Genomic DNA, 21650 nt, shown 5'->3' with positions numbered 1-21650 from the left:
ATATTTTCAGTGGTATTGTTAACAAACACGCCCCCCATAAAGAAAATGAGAATTAAAAACAGGTTCAGGCCCTGGTTCGACCGTGATCTTGCAGAGTTACTCCACCTCAAGAATTGCATTTGGCGAAATGCTCGGCACACGCATACTCAGGCTGACTGGCTCTCGTTTAGGCAAATGAGAAATAAGTGCACTCAGGCTATCCGGAAGGCCAAAGTTAGTTACTTCAAGGAGCAGTTCTCTCTCTGTGGGTCTAACCCCAAGAAGTTCTGGAAAACGGTTAAAGACCTGGAAAATAAACCCTCCTCCTCACAGCTGCCCATGTCCCTTAAAGTTGATGATGTGGTTGTTACTGACTGAGCTCTTTAATCACCACTTCATTTAAGTCAGGATTTCTATTTGACTCAGCCATGCCTGCTTGCCCGTCCAACATTTCCTCATCTCCCACCCCTTTTAATGCGACTATCCCTGATGCTTCTCCCTCTTTTTCCCCTGCCCTGCTACAAAGTTTCTCCCTGCAGGCAGTCACTGAGTCCGAGGAGCTCCTGAAACTTGACCCCAAAACAACATCTGGATCTTTAAGGTTGCTGCCCCTATCATTGCCAAGCCTATCTCTGACCTTATTAACCTGTCTCTACTTTCTGGGGAGGTTACCATTGCTTGGAAGGCAGCCACAGTTCGTCCTTTATTTAAAGGGAGAGATCAAGCTGATCCTAAGTGTTATAGGCCTATTTCTATTTTGCCCTGTTTATCAAAGTGTTGGAAAAACAACTGACTGGCTTTCTTGGTGTCTATAGTATTCTCTCTGGTATGCAATATGGTTTCTGCTCAGGTTATGGATGTGTCACTGCAACCTTAAAGGTCCTCAATGATGTCACCATTGCCCTTGATTCTAAGCAATGTTGTGTTGCTATTTTTATTGACTTGGCCAAAGCTTTTGATACGGTAAACCATTCCATTCTTGTGGGCCGGCTAAGGAATATTGGTGTCTCTGAGGGGTCTTTGGCCTGGTTTGCTAACTACCTCTCTCAAAGAGTGCAGTGTATAAAGTCAGAAAATCTGCTGTCTCAGCCACTGCCTGTCACCAAGGGAGTACCCCAAGGTTCAATCCTAGGCCCCACAATCTTCTCAATTTACATCAACAACATAGCTCAGGCAGTAGGAAGCTCTCTCATCCATTTATATGCAGATGATACAGTCTTATACTCAGCTGGCCCCTCCCCGGATTTTGTGTTAAATGCTCTACAACAAAGCTTTCTTAGTGTCCAACAAGCTTTCTCTACCCTTCATCTTCTTCTGAACATCTCCAAAACAATGGTCATGTGGTTTGGTAAGAAGAATTCCCCTCTCCCCACAGGTGTGATTACTACCTCTCAGGGTTTAGAGCTTGAGGTAGTCACCTCATACAAGTACTTGGGAGTATGGCTAGACAGTATACTGTCCTTCTCTCAGCACATATCAAAGCTGCAGGCTAAAGTTAAATCTAGACTTGGTTTCCTCTATCGTAATCGCGCCTATTTCACCCCAGCTGCCAAACTAACCCTGATTCAGATGACCATCCTACCCATGCTAGATTACGGAGACATCATTTATAGATCGGCAGGTAAGGGTGCTCTCGAGCGTCTAGTTGTTCTTTACCATTCGGCCATCAGATTTGCCACTAATGCTCCTTATAGGACACATCACTGCACTCTATACTCCTGTAACGACTGTCGTGAGAGAGAGTGGACCAAAACGCAGCGGAGTTAGTGTTCATCATATTTAATTATTAACCGGAACACTATACAATTACAAAATAAGAAACTGACAGCCAAACAGTCCTGTCAGATGAAACACAATGACAGAAACAATTACCCACCACACCCCAACGGAAAAACATGCACTTATGTGTGACTCCCAATCAACAACAACGAACTTCAGCTGTGCCTGATTGGGAGCCACACACGGCCCAAAACAAAGAAATACAAAAACATAGAAACAGAACATAGAACGCCCACCCAATGTAACACCCTGGCCTAACCAAAATAAAGAACAAAAACCCCCCTCTATGGCCAGGGCGTTACAACTCCTCTGTAAACTGGTCATCTCTGTATACCTGTCGCAAGACCCACTGGTTGATGCTTATTTTGCTCTTAGGCCTCACTCCCCCTATCTGAGATATCTACTGCAGCCCTCATCCTCCACATACAACACCCGTTCTGCCAGTCACATTCTGTTAAAAGGTCCCCAAAGCACACACATCCCTGCGTCGGTCGTTTTTTCAGTTCGCTGCAGCTAGCGACTGGAACGAGCTGCAACAAACACTCAACTGGACAGTTTTATTTCAATCTCTTCATTCAAAGACTCAATCATGGACACTCTTACTGACAGTTGTGGCTGCTTTGTGTGATGTATTGTTGTCTCTACCTTCTTGCCCTTTGTGCTGTTGTCTGTGCCCAATAATGTTTCTACCATGTTTTGTGCTTGTATGTTATTTAAAAATATATATATTTTTAATCCCAGCCCCAATCCCAGCAGGTCTTTTGCCTTTTGGTAGGCCGTCATTGTAAATAAGAATTTGTTCTTAACTGACTTGCCTAGTTAAATAAAAATGTAAAAAAACAACACGGTGAATGAAAGTGCACACGGGCTCCAACTAGCTAGCTTTTAGCTAGTTGAAAAGCGAAGCACGTGCGTCAAGTACAGAAAATCCGGCAAAACAAAACGCATATGCATCTGGTAGACATCGGGTGGAAGGCTGCAACTTGCGTGATTCGAAGCAGTGAACAATAAAGGCACACACCAGGTATATATTGACAGTCAAGTTGAGAAAGCAGCACAAAAATAATACAAATAATACCAGGCAGAATCATAGGCTGTCAATGTAGATTTTGCCAACCCATTCTCATGTAATGAGAAGCTTTGCTCAAATATGATGCAGGGTGGGGTCTAGTCTAGCACGGTAAGTGGGAAGGCTGGCCATGGCAGACCGATTGGCAGGGAATCTGGGTGCAATTCGGGGAACTCCTGAAATTTTAAAGCGAGAGAGGGCGTCAGCTGTGTTATTTTTTAAGACCCCGGATATGCGTGGCTTTTAGCAAGAAGTTATCTAAAATGCAAGTCCAAGTTAAGCACCTGAGAAGTCTATTGATAAAGGGAACTGAGGGTCTACCCTTATTAATCATATGAACTGTAGCTTCATTCTCAAAGAACACAGAAATCCTTCTCTTAGACCACTGTCTGCCCCAGAGTAGACATGCTATAACAAAGTGATACAATTCGAACAAGGCTCTGAGTACGGGGATTACATTTCAATAGGCCATGTTCCATAAAACCATTCGATTTTTATTTTTTTTAATTAAAACTGCAGAGGGATCAGCCTCAATGTAGAATTCGAGAGAGGCTGATGTTTCCACAAAGTCATTATAAAAGAAAGAAATTCCAATTATCGCACATCATAGACCATAGACCAGAAACGCAGGTCGGATTGGCATCCCTCATCCCTCATCCAGAACAATGACGTCGTGGAGATTTGCCACCGTTTTTGCTAAATCGAAAAGCCTAGACACGTCCATGGGGAATGATACATATGGTGAAATTTAAAATGACCTAAAAGGGACCGTAGTTCACGCATGGTGACATACGGTGTTGACAAAATATTTAATGATGTCTCTAATGCGAGAGCGTTTCTCTCGCGGTAGAGAAGCCTGCATTGACTTGCTGTCTAGGTTAATACCTAAACACTTGAGGGGTATAGTTCTCATCAGAGCGGGGCATGCCAAGAGATGAGAATGTGTCTAAGCTTGGAGATGGAGTGAGCCGGAGGAGAGCTAGGGAAATCGACTACCAAAAAATAGTCTAAATGGTACAACACGAAGGGCAATCTAGATGTCTAACTTTGTTGTCTACGAGGGCTGAAAGAACCGGGTGGGAAGGCTAACTGGACCCAGGCGTGGGCTGAAGCTTAGAATGTTTTACTTTCTTCGCCTGCTTGCCAGTGTTGGAGCACCCACGTTTCTTAGCTGGAGCCTTACCCGGTGGTTCGGCTGGGGCAACCAACTCATCGGAAATCCCCACGGGAGTGGATACAGTGCTTTTTGAAAAGTTTTCAGACCTCTTCCCTTTTTCCACGTTAGTCTTATTCGAAAATAAAACATTTTCCTCAATCTACACACAACACCCCATAATGACAAAGCGAAAACAGTTTTTTTTTTTTTACTTTGCACATTTATTACAAATAAAGAAACATATACCTTATTTATATATAGTATTCAGACCCTTTGCTATGAGACTCACAATTTTGGTCAGGTGCATCATGTTTCCATTGATCATCCTTGATGTTTCTACAATTTGATTGGAGTCCACCTGTGGTAAATTCAATTGATTGGACATGATTTGGAAAGGCACACACCTGTCTATATAAGGTACCACAGTTGACAGTGCATGTCAGAGCAAAAACCAAGCCATGAGGTCGAAGGAATTGTTTATAGAGATCCGAGACAGGGTTGTGTCAAGGCACAGATCTGGGGAAGGGTACCAAAACATTTCTGAAGCATTGAAGGTCCCCAAGAACACAGTGGCCTCCATCATTCTTAAATGGAAGAAGTTTGGAACCACCAAGACTCTTTCTAGAGCTGGCTGCCCGGCCAAACTGAGCAATCGGGGGTGAAGGGCCTTGGTCAGGGAGGTGACTAAGAATCCAATGGTCACTGACAGAGCTCCACAGAGTTCCTGGTTTTGGTTGTCCTTTCTTAACCTCTTCAGTCCCGAGATCCCAGCAAAAATAGGCTTTTCATTTATCTGACCTTCATTTATCTGCATGTCCAGCTCTTATATTTAGCTTCACAATGAAGTGTTTTACGATTTTATTTTCAGGAAAAGCAGGGCTACCAGTAGAAAACAAAACAACTTGACATAAACAGCTGCATTCGTGAGTTTTAATGGCAAATGTCAATATAAAAATAAGGTTTGCCAAAGCAAAAACCTTATAAAAATGAATGTATATGAATGCTGTAAGTAGAGAAATTGTTTGCTCACTGGGAAATGAATGTCCAACTAGTCAGTGACAAGTGTTTGGAGTTTGACAGCAACTATGTGAGCTAATTACGGTACTATAGACACTATGTCCTGGTATTTCCTATGATCTATGTAGAATAACCCCTTCCTTACCTTCTAACCACTGTTAGGTTCTAATCTTTCAGAGTAAATAACTCACGGACACTAGAGAAGCTTAACCAAGTTTAATTCTTCCCAAAGGGTCGTTACAGCTGTAATTCAGACAAAAACCTGTTCTCACCATCACAAGTATATATACTCCACTTTAGACACTCCTCGTTCTCTCCAATCCTTACATCTTATGGTTCCACAGGAAGAGGGTAATAGGATGTAAACCCTTATTACTCCCTCCTGACCTCAACCCCTCCTTCGCCTAATCCACAGATGTCCATCCACTTCCCCTATAGCAATCCTGTGATCTCCTCCCGTCCACCCAACACATTCCAAAGTCATCTGTCTTTCTACAGAGACCCATTTATCTTTCACTCCTTATACACAATGCGTCTGATCTATCATGTCTTTAATATCTCAATGTTCAAAGTTTACCCCGAATCCAACACCACTTGTTTAGCTTGTGAGCACCATAGAGCAGAACATGTTGCATGTTGGTGAGAGTCTCAGCTTTTCATAGATAGCTTTTAGTAGTTTGTAGCTCAAACCATTAGGACTACAGACGTTTTTGTGAAAAAAAGACCTGGCCCGGGCCCCTTCGGGATCCGCCATTGTCTCAAAAAGACTGGTCTCGTTTAGCCCCTGTTAATCCCACAGATTAATGGTTGGTATCTATGGATGCAGAAGAAATCCAATAGTACAACCCAAACGTCTGTAGCTCAAACACATTATGTTTAAAAGGGGTTAAAGTAAAAAACGCACCGGTGTTATGGTGGGACTCATTGGGTTAATACTGCTACACATTTCTGCAAATGGTCAGTGGTAAAACTTTGTTTTTGTTTCCCAGGCACAACACGAGGGCAAGTGTGAGTATGAGCGAGTACCATGTGAAACCTGCCAGGTCCTTATCCTGCGCAGTGAAAAAGAGAGGCATAATGAGAGAGAATGTGAAGCAAGGACATTGAACTGCAAGTACTGCAAAGTCTCCTTCAACTTCAAGGAAATCAAGGTGAGATGCTTATCTGGAGAACACCAATGGCCAACAAATGTACAAGTGGAGACAGTACTCCAGAGAGTCAGATTCCCTGTGGCTCAGTTGGTAGAGCATGGTGTTTGCAACGCCAGGGTTGTGGGTTCGATTCCCACGGGGGGCCAGTACGGAGAAGAAAAAAAAGTAAAAAAATGTATGAAATGTATGCATTCACTACTGTAAGTCGCTCTGGATAAGAGCGTCTGCTAAATGACTAAAATGTAAATGTAATGGTTATGGAATGTGTTGATTCTGAGATGAACTGTTATTCTCATACCAACTCCCACTCCTTATCTATTACAGGCTCATGATGAAATCTGCCAGAAGTTTCCCATGCAGTGCAAGGACTGTGGAAAGAAAAAGATCCCACGGGAAAAGGTCTGTCCTCTACTGTGTCCTTTTAAAAGTCTTCATTTGGCTTGCTTTCTAGGTCAATTAATCATATCTTATCAGCCTTGGTGCTATATAGTTTCTGCTTTCAATAAATATACATTGTTGCCTAGTCAAGTGGAGTAGGCCAGAGCATGAACAGACTCATTTATCACTCTTTAGTAGAAGTAGGTCTCACTATGAAGTCTTCTCATAACAGAACTAAGAAGGTAGTTGCACTTTGTTTGAGTTAGCCCTTTGAACTTAGGTTATTTTATTCTGTCTCAACAGTCATCTACTTTCACATTTGAAATAATGACGGTTATTGTCAGGGTTAAGCCCCAATTTAATCTCCATAACCCTGATCTTTCTCTTTCTGTTCTCTCCCTGCAGTTTCTAGATCACAGCAGATCCTGTGCCAAGTCTAAGACTGCATGTCCGTTCAGTGAGGTCGGCTGCAAGGTTGTGGTGTGTATAGAAGATCAATTATATCTATTCAGATAAGGTTTTATCTACAGTATATGATGATGGCCGCCTTAGATATTTGAAAAATGCATATCTTTGATTGTAATGTCCCAGACAGCTCTTGAATACGGTTTCCTGTTTGTCAGAGGAAACTGGTTTGTATTTCTCAGTATTTTCCTATGACTTGCCCTCATTTGACAGTCAAATGAATCTGGCTAAATTTGTAGTCATTTGGATCAAGAAAAATCCCCTCTTTCCTCTTGTTTTTCTGAGTCACCTTGACTACTCCATGGCATGCAGACAGTGAACAATGTTCTGTTGATTGTTTGGTTTATAGTTAGACCTTTATAATTAGACACTTGTGGCAACTTCTTGGTTGAGGCACAAGTACTATCCAACTTAGTAGTACGTACAGCATGATCTGACATCTACCTGGCCATTGTTGGGGTGCAAAAATCGTCTGTCCTCGGTTGTAACACTCACCCTAACCCTACCGCGTTCCAAACTGCCTCTAAAAGCAACATCAGCACAATAATTGTTTGTTGGTGTAAAGCTTACCTCCATTGGACTCTGTAGCAGTGGAAACACGTTTTCTGGAGTGATGAATCACGCTTCACCATGTGGCAGTCCAACGGACGGATCTGCGTTTGGCGGAATGCTACCTGCCCGAATGCTACCTGCCCGAATGCAACTGTAAAGTTTGGTGGAGGAGGAATAATGGTCTGGAGCTGTTTTTCATGGTTCGGGGTAGGCCCCTTAGTTTCAGTGAAGGGAAATGTTAATGCTACATCATACAATTTCATTTGAGATGATTCTGTGCTTCCAACTTTGTGGCAACAGTTTGGGGAAGGCCCTTTCCTGTTTCAGCATGACAATGCCGGCGTTCACAAAGCGAGGTCCATACAGAAATGGTTTGTCAAGATCGGTGTGGAAGAAATTGACTGGCCTGCACAGAGCCCTGACATCAATCCCATCTAACACTTTTGAGATGAATTGGAACGCTGACTGCGAAACCAGTCCTAATCTCCCAACACCTCATTAATGCTCTTGTGGCTGAATGGAAGCAAGTCCCCGCAGCAATGTTCCAACATCTAGTTTAAAGCCTTCCCAGAAGAGTGGAGGCTGTTATAGCAGTAAAGGGGGGACCAACTCCATATTAATGCCCATGATTTTGGAATGAGATGTTTGACGAGCAGGTGTCCACATATTTTCTTGGGTATTAGACACACCCTCAACAGAGAGACGTCTCAAAAGAGACATCTAGTGTTTGAGAGTAAATGTTCTGAGCTTTATGTGCAGTCCCCTACAATTGAATTCCAGCTTGAATCTCAATATTGAAGGGCATCTAAAATTGACACTGAACAGTATGATACGGACTAGTTAACTCATTGTGCTTAACGCCTTGTGTTGTGTCACCACAGATTGATAATGGGAAGCACAGTGACCACGAGCAGACTAGTGTCATGGAGCACATGCGTCTGATCCTGGCGACTATGTCTCTGGTGCGGCTTCAGCGTCCAGATGCCCCAGGGCTGGGGGAGTGGCAGGAGGACTCTGGGCTGGGCTTGTACCGCGCTCCCGAGGATGGAGCCACAGCTACTGCAGCCACAGATGGGGGAGGAGCCGCTGCCTCTGGACAGACATTTGGTCTTGACCACAAGGTGGGCTTCATTTGGTCTGATGCGTTTGATGAATAGGAAATACTACGGAAGCTATTGTTGTCTTATATATTGTTTTAAAGCTTCCCTTATTTAACAGGACTATGTCAACCAAGCTGTTAAATGATCAAATGGATTGGCATCCTACTTGTTATTGAACTCTTACAGATGGCCTGAATACTACCGTAATTTCCGGACTATTAAGCGCACCTGAATATAAGCCGCACCCACTGAATTTAAAAAAAAATATTATTTTGAACATAAATAAGCCGCACATGTCTATAATCCGCAGGTGCCTACCGGTACATTGAAACAAATTAACTTTACACAGGCTTTAACGAAACACGGCTTGTAACAAAAATAAATAGGCTTTAACGAAACACGGCTTGTAACAAAAATAAAAAATTAGCAGTAAGCTTTAGTTGTCTTTTTGCACTGAGTCAATTCCTCACGCTGCTGTTTCCAATGTCTTATCATCGACTCATTAAGACCAAGCTCCCGTGCAGCAGCTCTATTTCCTTTTCCAACAGCCAGATCAATCGCCTTCAACTTGAAAGCTGCATCATATGCATTTCTCCGTGTCTTTGCCATGATGAGGGTGACAAAATGACTACCGTAATCAGAATGATGGGAAGTTTGAGAGCGCTCGATTTAATCTAAACAGTAAACAAAAAAGTTGTTTGACCTTAACCCGTTCTGCAATTTCATTGGTCTAATGAAAGCTTCATGCCGCCAAAAAACTGAGCACGTCACAGAATGTGTTTTTTTGGAGAGAAAAAAATTGAAAGCGGGAAAAATCCATATATTAGCCGCGTCATTGTTTAAGCCGCGAGGTTCAAAGCCTGGGAAAAAAGTTGCGGCTTATAGTCCGGAATTTACGGTAATCCATACAGAGATGTTGCAGATGCAGTAACACATAATGAAGGACTTGTCTTCGTTGTATTCTCTGTGTTGTGGTCCTGCAGGTGAGAGCACTGGAGAATATAGTGTGTGTACTGAACAGGGAAGTGGAGAGGAGTTCTCTCACTTTAGAGGCCTTCTCACGGCAACATCGTCTAGACCAAGACAAGATTGAGAACCTCGGCAACAAGGTACGTCAACTAGAGCGTACTCTCACCATGCGGGACCTACAACTGGCTGAGACAGACCAGACTCTGCGAGAACTCCAGTTTTGCACCTTTGATGGTGTCTTTGTCTGGAAGATCGCCGACTTCTCACGCCGCCGCCAGGACGCTGTGGCCGGGCGAACACCCGCTATGTTCTCACCAGGTTAGATCTGCCCTGATTATTTTATTCTTATGTTATTCACCAGTCCTTAAGGCCTGCAGTTACAAGTTGACTGGCTTTAACTTGAAAATCCTTCTATTTTCATTTAGGAAAATCTGATTTGATATCTTTCTTTTTATGTCCTTGCTCTTTAGTGTATCATAAGTATACCATACTCTATGGAAATGCACATTTTTGGCAGTCTAATTCCACAAGCATGCACTCATTTTTACCACAAGTGACTCAATAAGTCACAGATGCCCATACTGTGATTCTAATATAGTTCCTCTTATCCCGTAGCATTCTACTCAAGTAAATATGGCTATAAGATGTGTCTGAGACTGTATCTGAATGGGGACGGAACAGGTCGAGGGACTCACCTTTCTCTCTTCTTCGTGGTGATGAGGGGCAAGTGTGACGCTCTTCTCAAATGGCCATTCAGTCAGAAGGTAAGACTTGAGTAAATAAGGGATACAAAGTGTATTGAAAGCATGAGCTTTCCAATAGAATTCCAGGCACTAGAATCTATGCCAAGGTGCATTGAAGCTGTTCTGGCTCGTAGTGGCCCAACAGCCTATTAAGACACTTTGTTTGTGCTTCCTTTATTTTGGCTGTTACCTGTGTCTAACATTAGTAACTACAACAAAATGCATTATAGTAAAAACGAAATATTAAATCTCCGTCCTCTTTCCTCGTTCTCTTCCCTGTAGGTGACACTGATGCTGCTGGATCAGAATAACAGGGAGCATATCATTGATGCCTTCCGGCCTGATGTAAGCTCCACCTCTTTCCAGCGACCAATCAGTGAGATGAACATAGCCAGTGGCTGCCCACTCTTCTGCCCATTGGCTAAACTGGCAGGCAAGAGCTCCTACCTTAGGGATGACACCATTTTCATCAAGGCCATTGTAGACCTCACAGGCCTGTAGTGACTGTGGAAGTCACTACAGTACAAAAACTACAGTACAAAAAACTACAGTACCAAAAACAAAAATACAGTACAAAAAAATGCATGTATTCACTACTGTAAGTCGCTCTGGATAAGAGCATCTGCTAAATTACTAAAATGTAAAGGCTTTTAGAAACTGGAAGTGGTAGTTAAAGGCCCAAAAATGCACAGCAGAAGAACACACAAAATGATGACTTATGACCATAAAATACATTAAATTATATAATACTATTAAATAATATAATATAATTATAAGCAGAATCTAGGCAGTGTCTATTTAGCCAGCTAACAGCATTTGAATGAAAACCTTTTTCAAAAATTCTCTCAGGGAGAGCGCTATCTCAAGAATTCGGTCCAATTTTCAGATCTGCAGGATTATATAGATATTGTGAATTGTATTCATTGAAGGCACTGGGAGTCACATTTGTGGAACCATCAAGTGTGCAGGAGGCACCACCAGTTGCATGATAAGGCATTTACAGGGGATTTCCAACATATTGGTAATCAGATTGCAATGGAGGGTCTAGCCCACCCCATATGGGCCATCTACGATTGGCATATTGTTCACCATAGTTCACACTGTAATATTTAAAGTAATAGTTACAGAGACTTATAGTGGATGTCAGGAATAGATCTCGCATATGGGACAATGGAGCGCCCTTCACTGGTAACAAAAAGAGAGATCAGTAGATTGGACACCATTGCCTTGAATTAATAAGTCTCAACATCCTTTACATAAACATGCAAATTGTGGTGGACTGAACCAATGCTTGAATAGAGGACCACAGTATGAGTCATAATACCCATAAAACCTAGCAGTCAAACAGGGAAATGGTTCCAATCTTTTTTTTCACCATGAATTTTTCCCATGGGGGATTTTAGAAACACTTAAAATAAGGGGTTTGTTTCATGTAGGCTTACCCTGGCGTGACGTTTTGATTAGAGGTCGACCGATTAATCGGAATGGCCGATTTCAAGTTTTCATAACAATCGGTATTTTTGGCCACTGATTTGCCGATTAATTTTTTTTTAAATAATAAAATAAATAAATAAATAACAAACAAAAAAATAGTAATAATAAAAAAGTTATATATATATATAAACATTTTTGCATTATTTAAACCAAATTGAACATGTTTCATTATTTATTTGAGGCTAAATTGATAGTATTTATGTATTACATTAACTTCTATGGGCTAGCGTCCCACCTGCGGGACACAGCCAGTGAAATATCAGGGCGGAAAATTCAAAAACAACAAAATGTCATAATTCAACTTTCTCAAACATACAACTATTTTACACCATTTTAAAGATAAACTTCTCGTTAATCTAACCACATTGTCCGATTTCAAAAAGGCTTTACAGCGAAAGCAAAACATTAGATTATGTTAGGAGAGTACATAGACAAAAATAATCACACAGCCATTTTCCAAGCAAGGACATGTGTCAGTTAAACCCCAAACACAGCTAAATGAAGCACTAACCTTTGACGATCTTCATCAGATGACACTCCTAGGACATTATGTTACACAATACATGTATGTTTTGTTCGATAAAGTTCATATTTATATCCAAAAACAGCATTTTACATTGGCGCGTGATGTTCAGAAAATGTATTCCCACCAAAACGTCCGGTGAATATGCACATCAATTTACAAAAATACTCATAAACGTTGACAAAATATATAACAATTATTTAAAGAATTATAGATAGACTACCCCTGGATGCAACCGCAGTGTCCGATTTTAAAATAGCTTTACGGAGAAAGCACATTTTTCAATATTCTGAGTACATAGCTCAGCCATCACGGCGAGCTATTCAGACACCCGCCAAGTTCGGGGCAACCTAAACTCTGAATTAGTATTAGAAATATTCTCTTACCTTTGCTGATCTTCATCAGAATGCACTCTCAGGACTGCTACTTCCACAACAAATGTTGTTTTTGTTCGAAATAATCCATATTTATGTACAAATACCTCCGTTTTGTTCATGCGTACAGATCACTTATCCAAAGGCATAACGCGCGAGCACGGAACGAGAGACGAAAAGTCAAAATGTTCCATTACCGTACTTAGAAGCATGTCAAACGCTGTTTAAAATCAATCTTTATGGTATTTTTAACGTAAAATTTCGATAATATTCCAACCGGACAATAGCATATTCATTCAAGAAGAAAAAGAAGGAACGGCGTGCTCGTGTGACTGCACATTTCCAATCCCTTTGTTGCCAGGCAGACCACTCAGTAACTGAGCTCCTATTATCTGCCCAGTGACAGGAAAATGCTCAAACCACTTTCTGAAGGCTTTAGACAGCCAATGGAAGCCTTAGGAAGTGCAACGTCACCCCACAGACACTGTAGCTTCGATAGAGAATCAAAAGAAGAACTACAATTCTGACTTTTCACTTCCTGCTTGGATTTTTCTCAGGTTTTTGTCTGCCATATGAGTTCTGTTATACTCACAGACACCATTCAAACAGTTTTAGAAACTTCAGAGTGTCTTCTATCCAAATCTACTAATAATATGCATATTCTAGTTTCTGGGCCAGAGTAGTAACCTGTTTAAATTGGGTACGTTTTTCATCCGGCCGTGAAAATACTGCCCCCTAGCCCAGATAGGTTAAGTTAAAATAAGTGTTCATTCAGTATTGTTGTAATTGTCATTATTACAAAAAAAAAGCAAAAAATTATAAAAAAATCGGTCGATTAATCGGTATCGGCTTTTTTTGGTCCTCCAATAATCGGCATCGGCGTTGAAAAATCATAATTGGTCGACGTCTAGTTTTGATAACTATGTAAATCTCTCTAGGACAAGGTGACTTTTATAAATATACTCACCTGTATTTACCCCCCACTAAATTCTATGCTAATTAGCTGCTAATGTGGCTATCATAAAGGACTACAAATGCCATGATGATCTGGGGAAGACTGACGAATCGAGGCAATGATAATAATGTCTGGATTAACTAATTTTAGCGGAATGTAGTAATGAATAAATTGGCTACATTTCTTTAAATGGACAATTCTGTGAACTGTCTTGTGCAAGTTTTAAATTGACACAATACCTGTTAGCAAAGGTGTAAGCTTGAGATGACGTGCAGGAGCTTGCAGGGATTTGTAGTTTTGCATTATGTCTAAGTTGATGCCAATTAGTAATTTATTTTCTGCAAGTAAATGGAGCAGAATATATTGATAAGTCACCTTGTCCAACAGAGATTTATGTGGTCGTCAAAATGTCCCGCCAGCGTAAGCCTACACGAAACATCCCTGAGTTTAAGTGTGTCTAAAATCCCCTATGGGAAAAAAGAATAGTGTGAAGATGATTGGAACCATTTCCCTGTTTGACCTCTATGTTTTATGGGTATTATGACACCTTCACTGTGGGGTTCTATGGGCCCTCTCGCTCAGCCTATTTCTCACTGATTTTAAAAGATCAGTAGTGTTATTTGCTAATGTTTTATAAAAATGTTTGCTAAACTATTCTTCACTAGCGGCATAATATACTTTTAACATTAATGCTGTTTGCCGGCTAGATAACCACTGCCTCTAAATAATATATACATACATATCTCACACACAGTGCATTCGTAAAGTATTCAGACCTCTTGACTTTTTCCTCATTTTGTTACATTATAGCCTTATTCTAAAACTGATTAAATTGTTTTTTTCCTCATCAATCTACACACAATACCCCATAATGACAAAGCAAAAACTGGTTTTTAGAAATATTTGCAAATGTATTAAAAATAAAGCTTAAATATTACATTTACATTAGTATTCAGATCCTTTACTCAGTACTTAGTTGAAGCACCTTTTTGCAGCGATTACAGCCTTGAGTCTTCTTGGGCATGACGCTACAAGCTTGGCACACCTGTATTTGGGGATTTCTCCCATTCTTCTCTGCAGATCCTCTCAAGCTCTGTCAGGTTGGATGGGGAGTGTTGCTGAACAGCTAATTTCAGGTTTCTCCAAAGATGTTCAAGTCCAGGCTCTGGCTGGGCCACTCAAGGACATTCAGAGACTTGTCCCGAAGCCACTCCTGCGTTGTCTTGGCTGTGTGCTTAATTAAGGTCGTTGTCCTGTTGGAAGATGAACCTTTGCCCTAGTCTGAGGTCCTGAGCACTCTGAAGCAGGTTTTCATCAAGGGTCTCTCTGTACTTTGCTCCGTTCATCTTTTCCTTGATCCTGACTAGTCTCCCAGTCCCTGCCACTGAAAGAGCAGATGCAGCATGATGCTGTAGTGCCAGGTTTCCTCCAGACGTGACGCTTGGCATTCAGGCCAAAGAGTTCAATCTTGGTTTCATCAGACCAGAGAATCTTGGTGTGAGAGTCCTTTAGGTGCATTTTAACTAACTCCAAGCAGGCAGTGGGACCTTACCAAATCATGTCCAATCAATTGAATTTACCACAGGTGGACTCCAATGAAGTTGTAGAAACATCTCAAGGATGATCAATGGAAGCAAGATGCAGCTGAGCCCAATTTCAAATTGCATAGCAAAGGGTCTGAATATTTATGTAAATCAGTTATTTCTGTTTTTCATTTTTTATAACTTTGTAAAAAAAAATCTAAAAATCTGTTTTCGCTTTGTCGTTATAGGGTATTTTGTGTAGATTAATGAGGATTTCATCAATTTTAGAATAAGGCTGTAACGTAACAAAATGTGGAAAAAGGGAAAGGGTCTGAATACTTTCCGAATCCACTGTATATACACTACTGTATGGTGTGCATAAGTACACCACAGCATAGACATATAAAGTAAAGATATGATTCAATACATTATTATTTATATATATATACATTATCATATGATAAATTAATTATATAAGATAACTATGTTATAAAGTGATAAGCTGAGGAAGCTCCTTCTCTTTTCAAATACTAAATGCATCTTTACTCTCAAATAACAAGCTTATTTCTAGATAGTGAGCTCACTCATAAATACCCTTTAGCAAGCTATTATATAAGCCAGGGATGGGCAACTGGTGGCCCGCGGTCCTAATTTGTAGGCCTGCGGACCAAAAAATAAATAAAAATGGTTCGGGTGGGTGCTGTATGTATGGATGTGGGTACGCAGAGCCACAAGGAAACTGTGGACCCTCATTAGTTCTGTTTTTTTGTTGGCCCCACCCTCATCAAAGTTGCCCATCCCTGATATAAGCAATTGTATTGAATATAACAATGGAGTGTTTCTGAATGTTATTTACTTGTGACAGGCTCTCTTTCTTGTGTAAAGTGAAGAAAGACAATATAGATCTTAACATTAACACATGCTACAAGTAGATCGCCTTCACTTAACATTATTCTGGGTCATTCGTTATCTATGTGTGATTTACTGAAGCATTTATGGTTAAGCATTTATGATTACGTTTCTGCATGTGTTCATGTAGATCTAGTATGAATCTTTAATTATCACATCCATTAAATAGAAATACAAAGATTTTTTTGTGTGGGTGTGTGTGTGTGTGTGTGTGGTGTGTGTGTGTGTGTGTGTGTGTGTGTGTGTGTGGTGTGTGTGTGTGTGGTGTGTGTGTGTGTGTGTGTGGGGGGGGGGGGGAGAGATTATGTTCCAAAAAAATGTACTGTTGTACCTGATTAGGACTGTTGCAGTGACATTATTACTGCCACACCAGCAGTAAAATTCCACTTGACCATTGAATCACCTCAAGGTGTTTTCACGCTCGGTCCCTTTCAGACAGTTTTTGTGAACTAAGTGCAGTTTGCTTAATTTTTTTTCAGTGTGCACACTCCAAAATAACTCATACCCCTCTAAAGAGCCCCAGAAGCGAACCGAACTGAGACCATCTCGAGATGTGGTCTGAGTTCGGTGCACTTGAATTCCTCGGTCCGGTTGCCTTTTTTAGGGCAATATGAACACAAAGCCTCTCAGGTTCGCTTGTCATTGTTCCCGCAGCAGACACTAGAATACTGCAACACCGTTTCCTCCAATATAGTAGCCATATCTAGGAAAACCAAAGTTCCAAAGGCTGGGCCTAATATAGTGTATAAGAGGTCATACAATAAGTTTTGTGGTGATTCATATGTTGATGATGTAAATAATATTTGCTGGTCTGTGGTGTGTAATGAGGAACAACCAGACGCTGCACTTGACACATTTATGAATCTACTTATTCCAGTTACTAATAAGCATGCACCCATTAAGAAAATTACTGTAAAAACTGTTAAATCCCCTTGGATTGATGAGGAATTGAAAAAGTGTATGGTTGAGAGGGATGAGGCAAAATGTATGGCAATTAAGTCTGGCTGCACAACCGATTGGCAAACGTACTGCAAATTAAGAAATCATGTGACTAAATAAAAAGAAACTACACTATGAAACAAATAAATTATATAAAGCATGATAGTAAAAAGTGTTGGGGCACCTTAAATTACCTTTTGGGAAGAAAAGCCAACTTGACTCCTTCATTCATTGAATCAGATGGCTCATTCATCACAAAGCCCACTGATATTTCAAACTACTTTAATTACTTTTTCATTGGCAAGATTAGTAAACTTAGGCAGGACATGCCAGCAACAAACGCTGACACTACACATCCAAGTATATCTGACCAAATTATGAAAGACAAGCATTGTACTTTTGAATTCCGTAAAGTGAGTGTGGAAGAGGTGACAAATTGTTGTCTATCAACAATGACAAGCCACCGGGGTCTGACAACCTGGATGGAAAATTACTGAGGATATTAGTGGACAATATTGCCACTCCTATTTGCCATATCTTCCATTTAAACCAACTAGAAAGTGTGTGCCCTCAGGCCTGGTGGGAAACCAAAGTCATTCCGCTACCCAAGAATAGTAAATCCAATCAAAGTTTATTTGTCACGTGCACCTAATACAACATGTGTAGACCTTACAGTGAAATGCTTACTTACAGTTCCTAACCAACAGTGCAATTTTTAAGTAAAAAATAGGTATTAGGTGCACAATAGATAAGTAAAGAAATAAAAAACAACAGTAAAAAGACAGTGAAAAATAACAGCGGCGAGGCTATATTCAGTAGCGAGGCTATATACAGGCACCGGTTAGTCGGGCTAATTGAGGTAGTATGTACATGTAGGTATGGTTAAAGTGACTATGCATGGATGATAAACAGAGTAGCAGCAGCGTAAAAGAGGGGTTGGCAGGTGGTGGGGGGGACACAATGCTGTTAGTCCGGGTAGCCATTTGATTACCTGTTCAGGAGTCTTATGGCTTGGGGGTAAAGATTGTTGAGAAGTCTTTTGGTCCTAGACTTGGCGCTCCGGTACCGCTTGTCATGCAGTAGTAGAGAGAACAGTCTATGACTGGGGTAGCTGGGGTCTTTGACAATTTTTAGGGCATTCCTCTGACACCGCCTGGTGTAGAGGTCTTGGATGGCAAGCAGCTTAGCCCCGTGATGTACTTGGCCGTACGCATTACCCTCTGTAGTGCCTTGCGGTTGGAGGCCGAGCAGTTGCCGTACCAGGCAGTGATGCAACCAGTCAGGATGCTCTCGATGTTGCAGCTGTAGAACCTTTTGAAGATCTGAGGACCCATGCCAAATCTTTTTAGTTTCCTGAGGGGGAATAGGCTTTGTCGTGCCCTCTTCACGAAAGCCCCCTTAACTGGCTCAAGTAGCCGACCAATCAGCCTGTTACCAACCCTTGGTAAACTTCTGGAAAAAATGGTGTTTGACCAGATACAATGCTATTTCACAGTAAACAAATTGACAACAGAATTTCAGCATGCTTATAGGGAAGAACACGCAACAAGCACAGCACTTACAAATGACTGATGATTGGCTGAGAGAAATTGGTGATAAAATGATTGTGGGGGCTGTCTTGTTAGACTTCAGTGACTTTGAGTAAAGCCAGAGTGTCTATGTATGCGGATGACTCAACACTGCAGCGACTGAAATGACTGCAGCACTTAACAAAGAGCTGCAGTTAGTTTCAGAGTGGGTGGCAAGGAATAAGTTAGCCCTAAATATTTCTAAAACTAAAAGCATTGAATTTGGAACAAAACACTCACTAAACCAGGCAGCACGGCTGGCCCTTGGATGTACACAGAGAGCTAATATTAATAATATGCATGTCAATCTCTCCTGGCTGAAAGTGGAGGAGAGATTGACTTCATCACTACTTGTATTTATGAGAGGTATTGACATGTTGAATGCACCGAGCTGTCTGTCTAAACTACTGGCACACAGCTCGGACACCCATGCATACCCCACAAGACATGCCACCAGAGGTCTCTTCACAGTCCCCAAGTCCAGAACAGACTATGGGAGGCACACAGTACTACATAGAGCCATGACTACATGGAACTCTATTCCACATCAAGTAACTGACGCAAGCAGTAAAATTTGATTTAAAAAACTGATAAAAACCTTATGGAACAGCAGGGCCTGTGAAGCAACACAAACATTGGCACAGACATATACACACACAATAACACACACACTGTACATACACATGGATTTAGTACTGTAGATATGTGGTCGTGGTGGATTAGGGGCCTGAAGGCACACATTGTGTTGTGAAATCTGTGAATGTATTGTAATGTTTTTAAAATTGTATAAACTAGCTTAATTTTGCTGGACCCTAGGAAGATTAGCTGCTGCTTTGGCAGCAATCAATTCTAGCTCTTAAAGGGACAGTAGCCTATGGGTGTACAACTTTCAATTTAATCTGCAGTCATTCTTTTGCTATGTATTCTGTTACTATTAACATGTAAATATTATTATCTTCTGATTGCATTTAGGTAAAAGATAAGACATAATTGTAATCTATTAGCTTCCAAAATGTTGTTCAAGTAAACAACACACTGCCATCACGCACAGATGCGTGCGACTCTTGGCGGCAGTAAGAAAGCCATCGACATCTGCGCCCATTCAACATAGCCTTGATTTATTACTTCTAATCAAAGTCACTTTTTGTGGTTCTTATACGCTTACAATGATTTTTTAAATTCTTGCTTGAACAGTCGCTAAGGTTATATTTGGTTATGATCTTGGCAAAATAACTATTTTGGATGCATTACACACCCACTTCTCCCTGCGGCTCCCGACCCATGATTGTTGTTCTTGGTTTTTACTAAGAATTTTACTTCTTCTCTCCCACCACCCCTTCACAGGCAATGTAAATGTAATGGATGCAGCAGTTGTTAGCTAGAATGCTAAAGCTCATTGATATAGGCTGTAGCAAAAGCTAGCCAAAGAGCCATTTTACTGGTTGAAGTTTTTTTAAAGTATAATGTTAACTCAGCAAAAAAAGAAACGTCCCTTTTTCAGGACCCTGTCTTTCAAAGATAATTCGTAAAAATCCAAATAACTTCACAGATCTTCATTGTAAAGGGTTTATACACTGTTTCCCATCCTTGTTCAATGAACCATAAACAATGAATGAACATGCACCTGTGGAACGGATGTTAAGACACTGACAGATTACAGACGGAAGGCAATTGAGGTCACAGTTATGAAAACTTAGGACACTAAAGAGGCCTTTCTACTGACTCTGAAAAACACCAAAAGAAAGATGCCCAGGGTCCCTGCTCATCTGCGTGAATGTGATTTAGGCATACTGCAAGGAGGCATGAGGACTGCAGATGTGGTCAGGGAAATAAATTACATTGTCCGTACCTTGACTAGATTCCTTCAGAGACGTTCAGGGCCTGTTGCATGTATTCACATATTGGAGTCAGATTGATAAATGGAGTTTATTATATTCTACATAATGGTTGGATAATTTCCACACATCTACAGAATGATGACCCCCTCATTCTCAGTGATGGGGATTTCCACCAACCTACACAGGTGCCATTATACAAGTAATAGCCTACCTCACAGTACACGTGACAGAAAAAAAAATGAAAAGACAAATTTAAGATGTCTTTGGTACATACTTTGTCTAACCTATTCCTCAAATTAAACAAATTCTAGTAATCGCCTTTGAGTGTAGACTGTATTATTATGCATACTGGATGGACTGGTTACCTTATGCTACGGTCCAAACGTTCTATCCATGAGTCTGGGAGAGAACATATAGGCCTAAGTGATATTGTTGGTTCATTGATTGTGCAGGGAGGCTTAGTTAGCCTACAATTATAGTAAATTAGTATTTGATTTTGAATAGCTCAGTAATAGAGAATTGTTATATTTCTAAGACATTTTAAGTTTTGTATCATTCACAATTAAAGTTGCCAAATAACTAAATCTGTGTAGGACCTGTTTCAAATAATGACTTTTCACACCCAACATAGCCACACTCGCTCTGGAATGGGAAAAATAACATTTTTTTATTCAGCTAAGTTCAATTATATTCTTACAATAAAATAATGGCATGGAACTTTAGCATATCCTGTCAGCTAAACGAACTAGCCTACATCCCATAGCCAAATAACACAGTAGGCCAACTCATTGTCCTTATGAAATACATTCTCTTTAGACCAGCCTAAAATGTATGTATTGTGGTATATTAAATGGATTTTACTTTTTTTTTTTACGTAGACGTTCCAAAGGCTTGCATCTCCATGAAAACAACGTGTTTAATTAACAGACCATTACCATGAGAAAAGCAGTCATTTGCATGACAACCAGCTGACTAAATTTCATGACTGCCAGTCCTATAGCTGATACAGCTAAATGACTGACTGACTGTGGAGAAAATACAAACTACCTGAGACATAATGGATCTTTTGACAATGAAACCTATTTTGCATCTGTCCTAAAGAAATTGTGGTAATTTAATATGTTGAATCTGTCTTTGGTTGAGTACTTGTGTGTTTGGCTCTGATCATA

General features: G+C 40.8%; 1 protein-coding gene across 2 annotated transcripts in view; it reads left to right on the top strand.

Moving 5' to 3' along the window:
- The window catches only part of LOC106563303 (TNF receptor-associated factor 2), a 30040-nt gene extending 13723 nt beyond the window's left edge, over positions 1-16317 (top strand). For both annotated transcript variants that reach the window (XM_014128792.3, XM_014128793.3), the window contains exons 5-11: positions 5990-6151; positions 6476-6550; positions 6935-7009; positions 8428-8667; positions 9630-9933; positions 10231-10379; positions 10641-16317. In XM_014128792.3, the coding sequence (XP_013984267.1) occupies positions 5990-6151; positions 6476-6550; positions 6935-7009; positions 8428-8667; positions 9630-9933; positions 10231-10379; positions 10641-10859 (1224 nt within the window). In that variant the 3' untranslated portion in view covers positions 10860-16317. The remainder of the gene's footprint in view (positions 1-5989; positions 6152-6475; positions 6551-6934; positions 7010-8427; positions 8668-9629; positions 9934-10230; positions 10380-10640) is intronic.
- The last annotated feature ends 5333 nt before the right edge of the window (positions 16318-21650 follow it).

This window comes from Salmo salar, chromosome 11 (genome assembly GCF_965601325.2).
Source record: "Salmo salar chromosome 11, fSalSal1, whole genome shotgun sequence".
NCBI lineage: Eukaryota > Metazoa > Chordata > Actinopteri > Salmoniformes > Salmonidae > Salmo > Salmo salar.
This window is presented reverse-complemented; position numbering and strand designations above follow the sequence as displayed.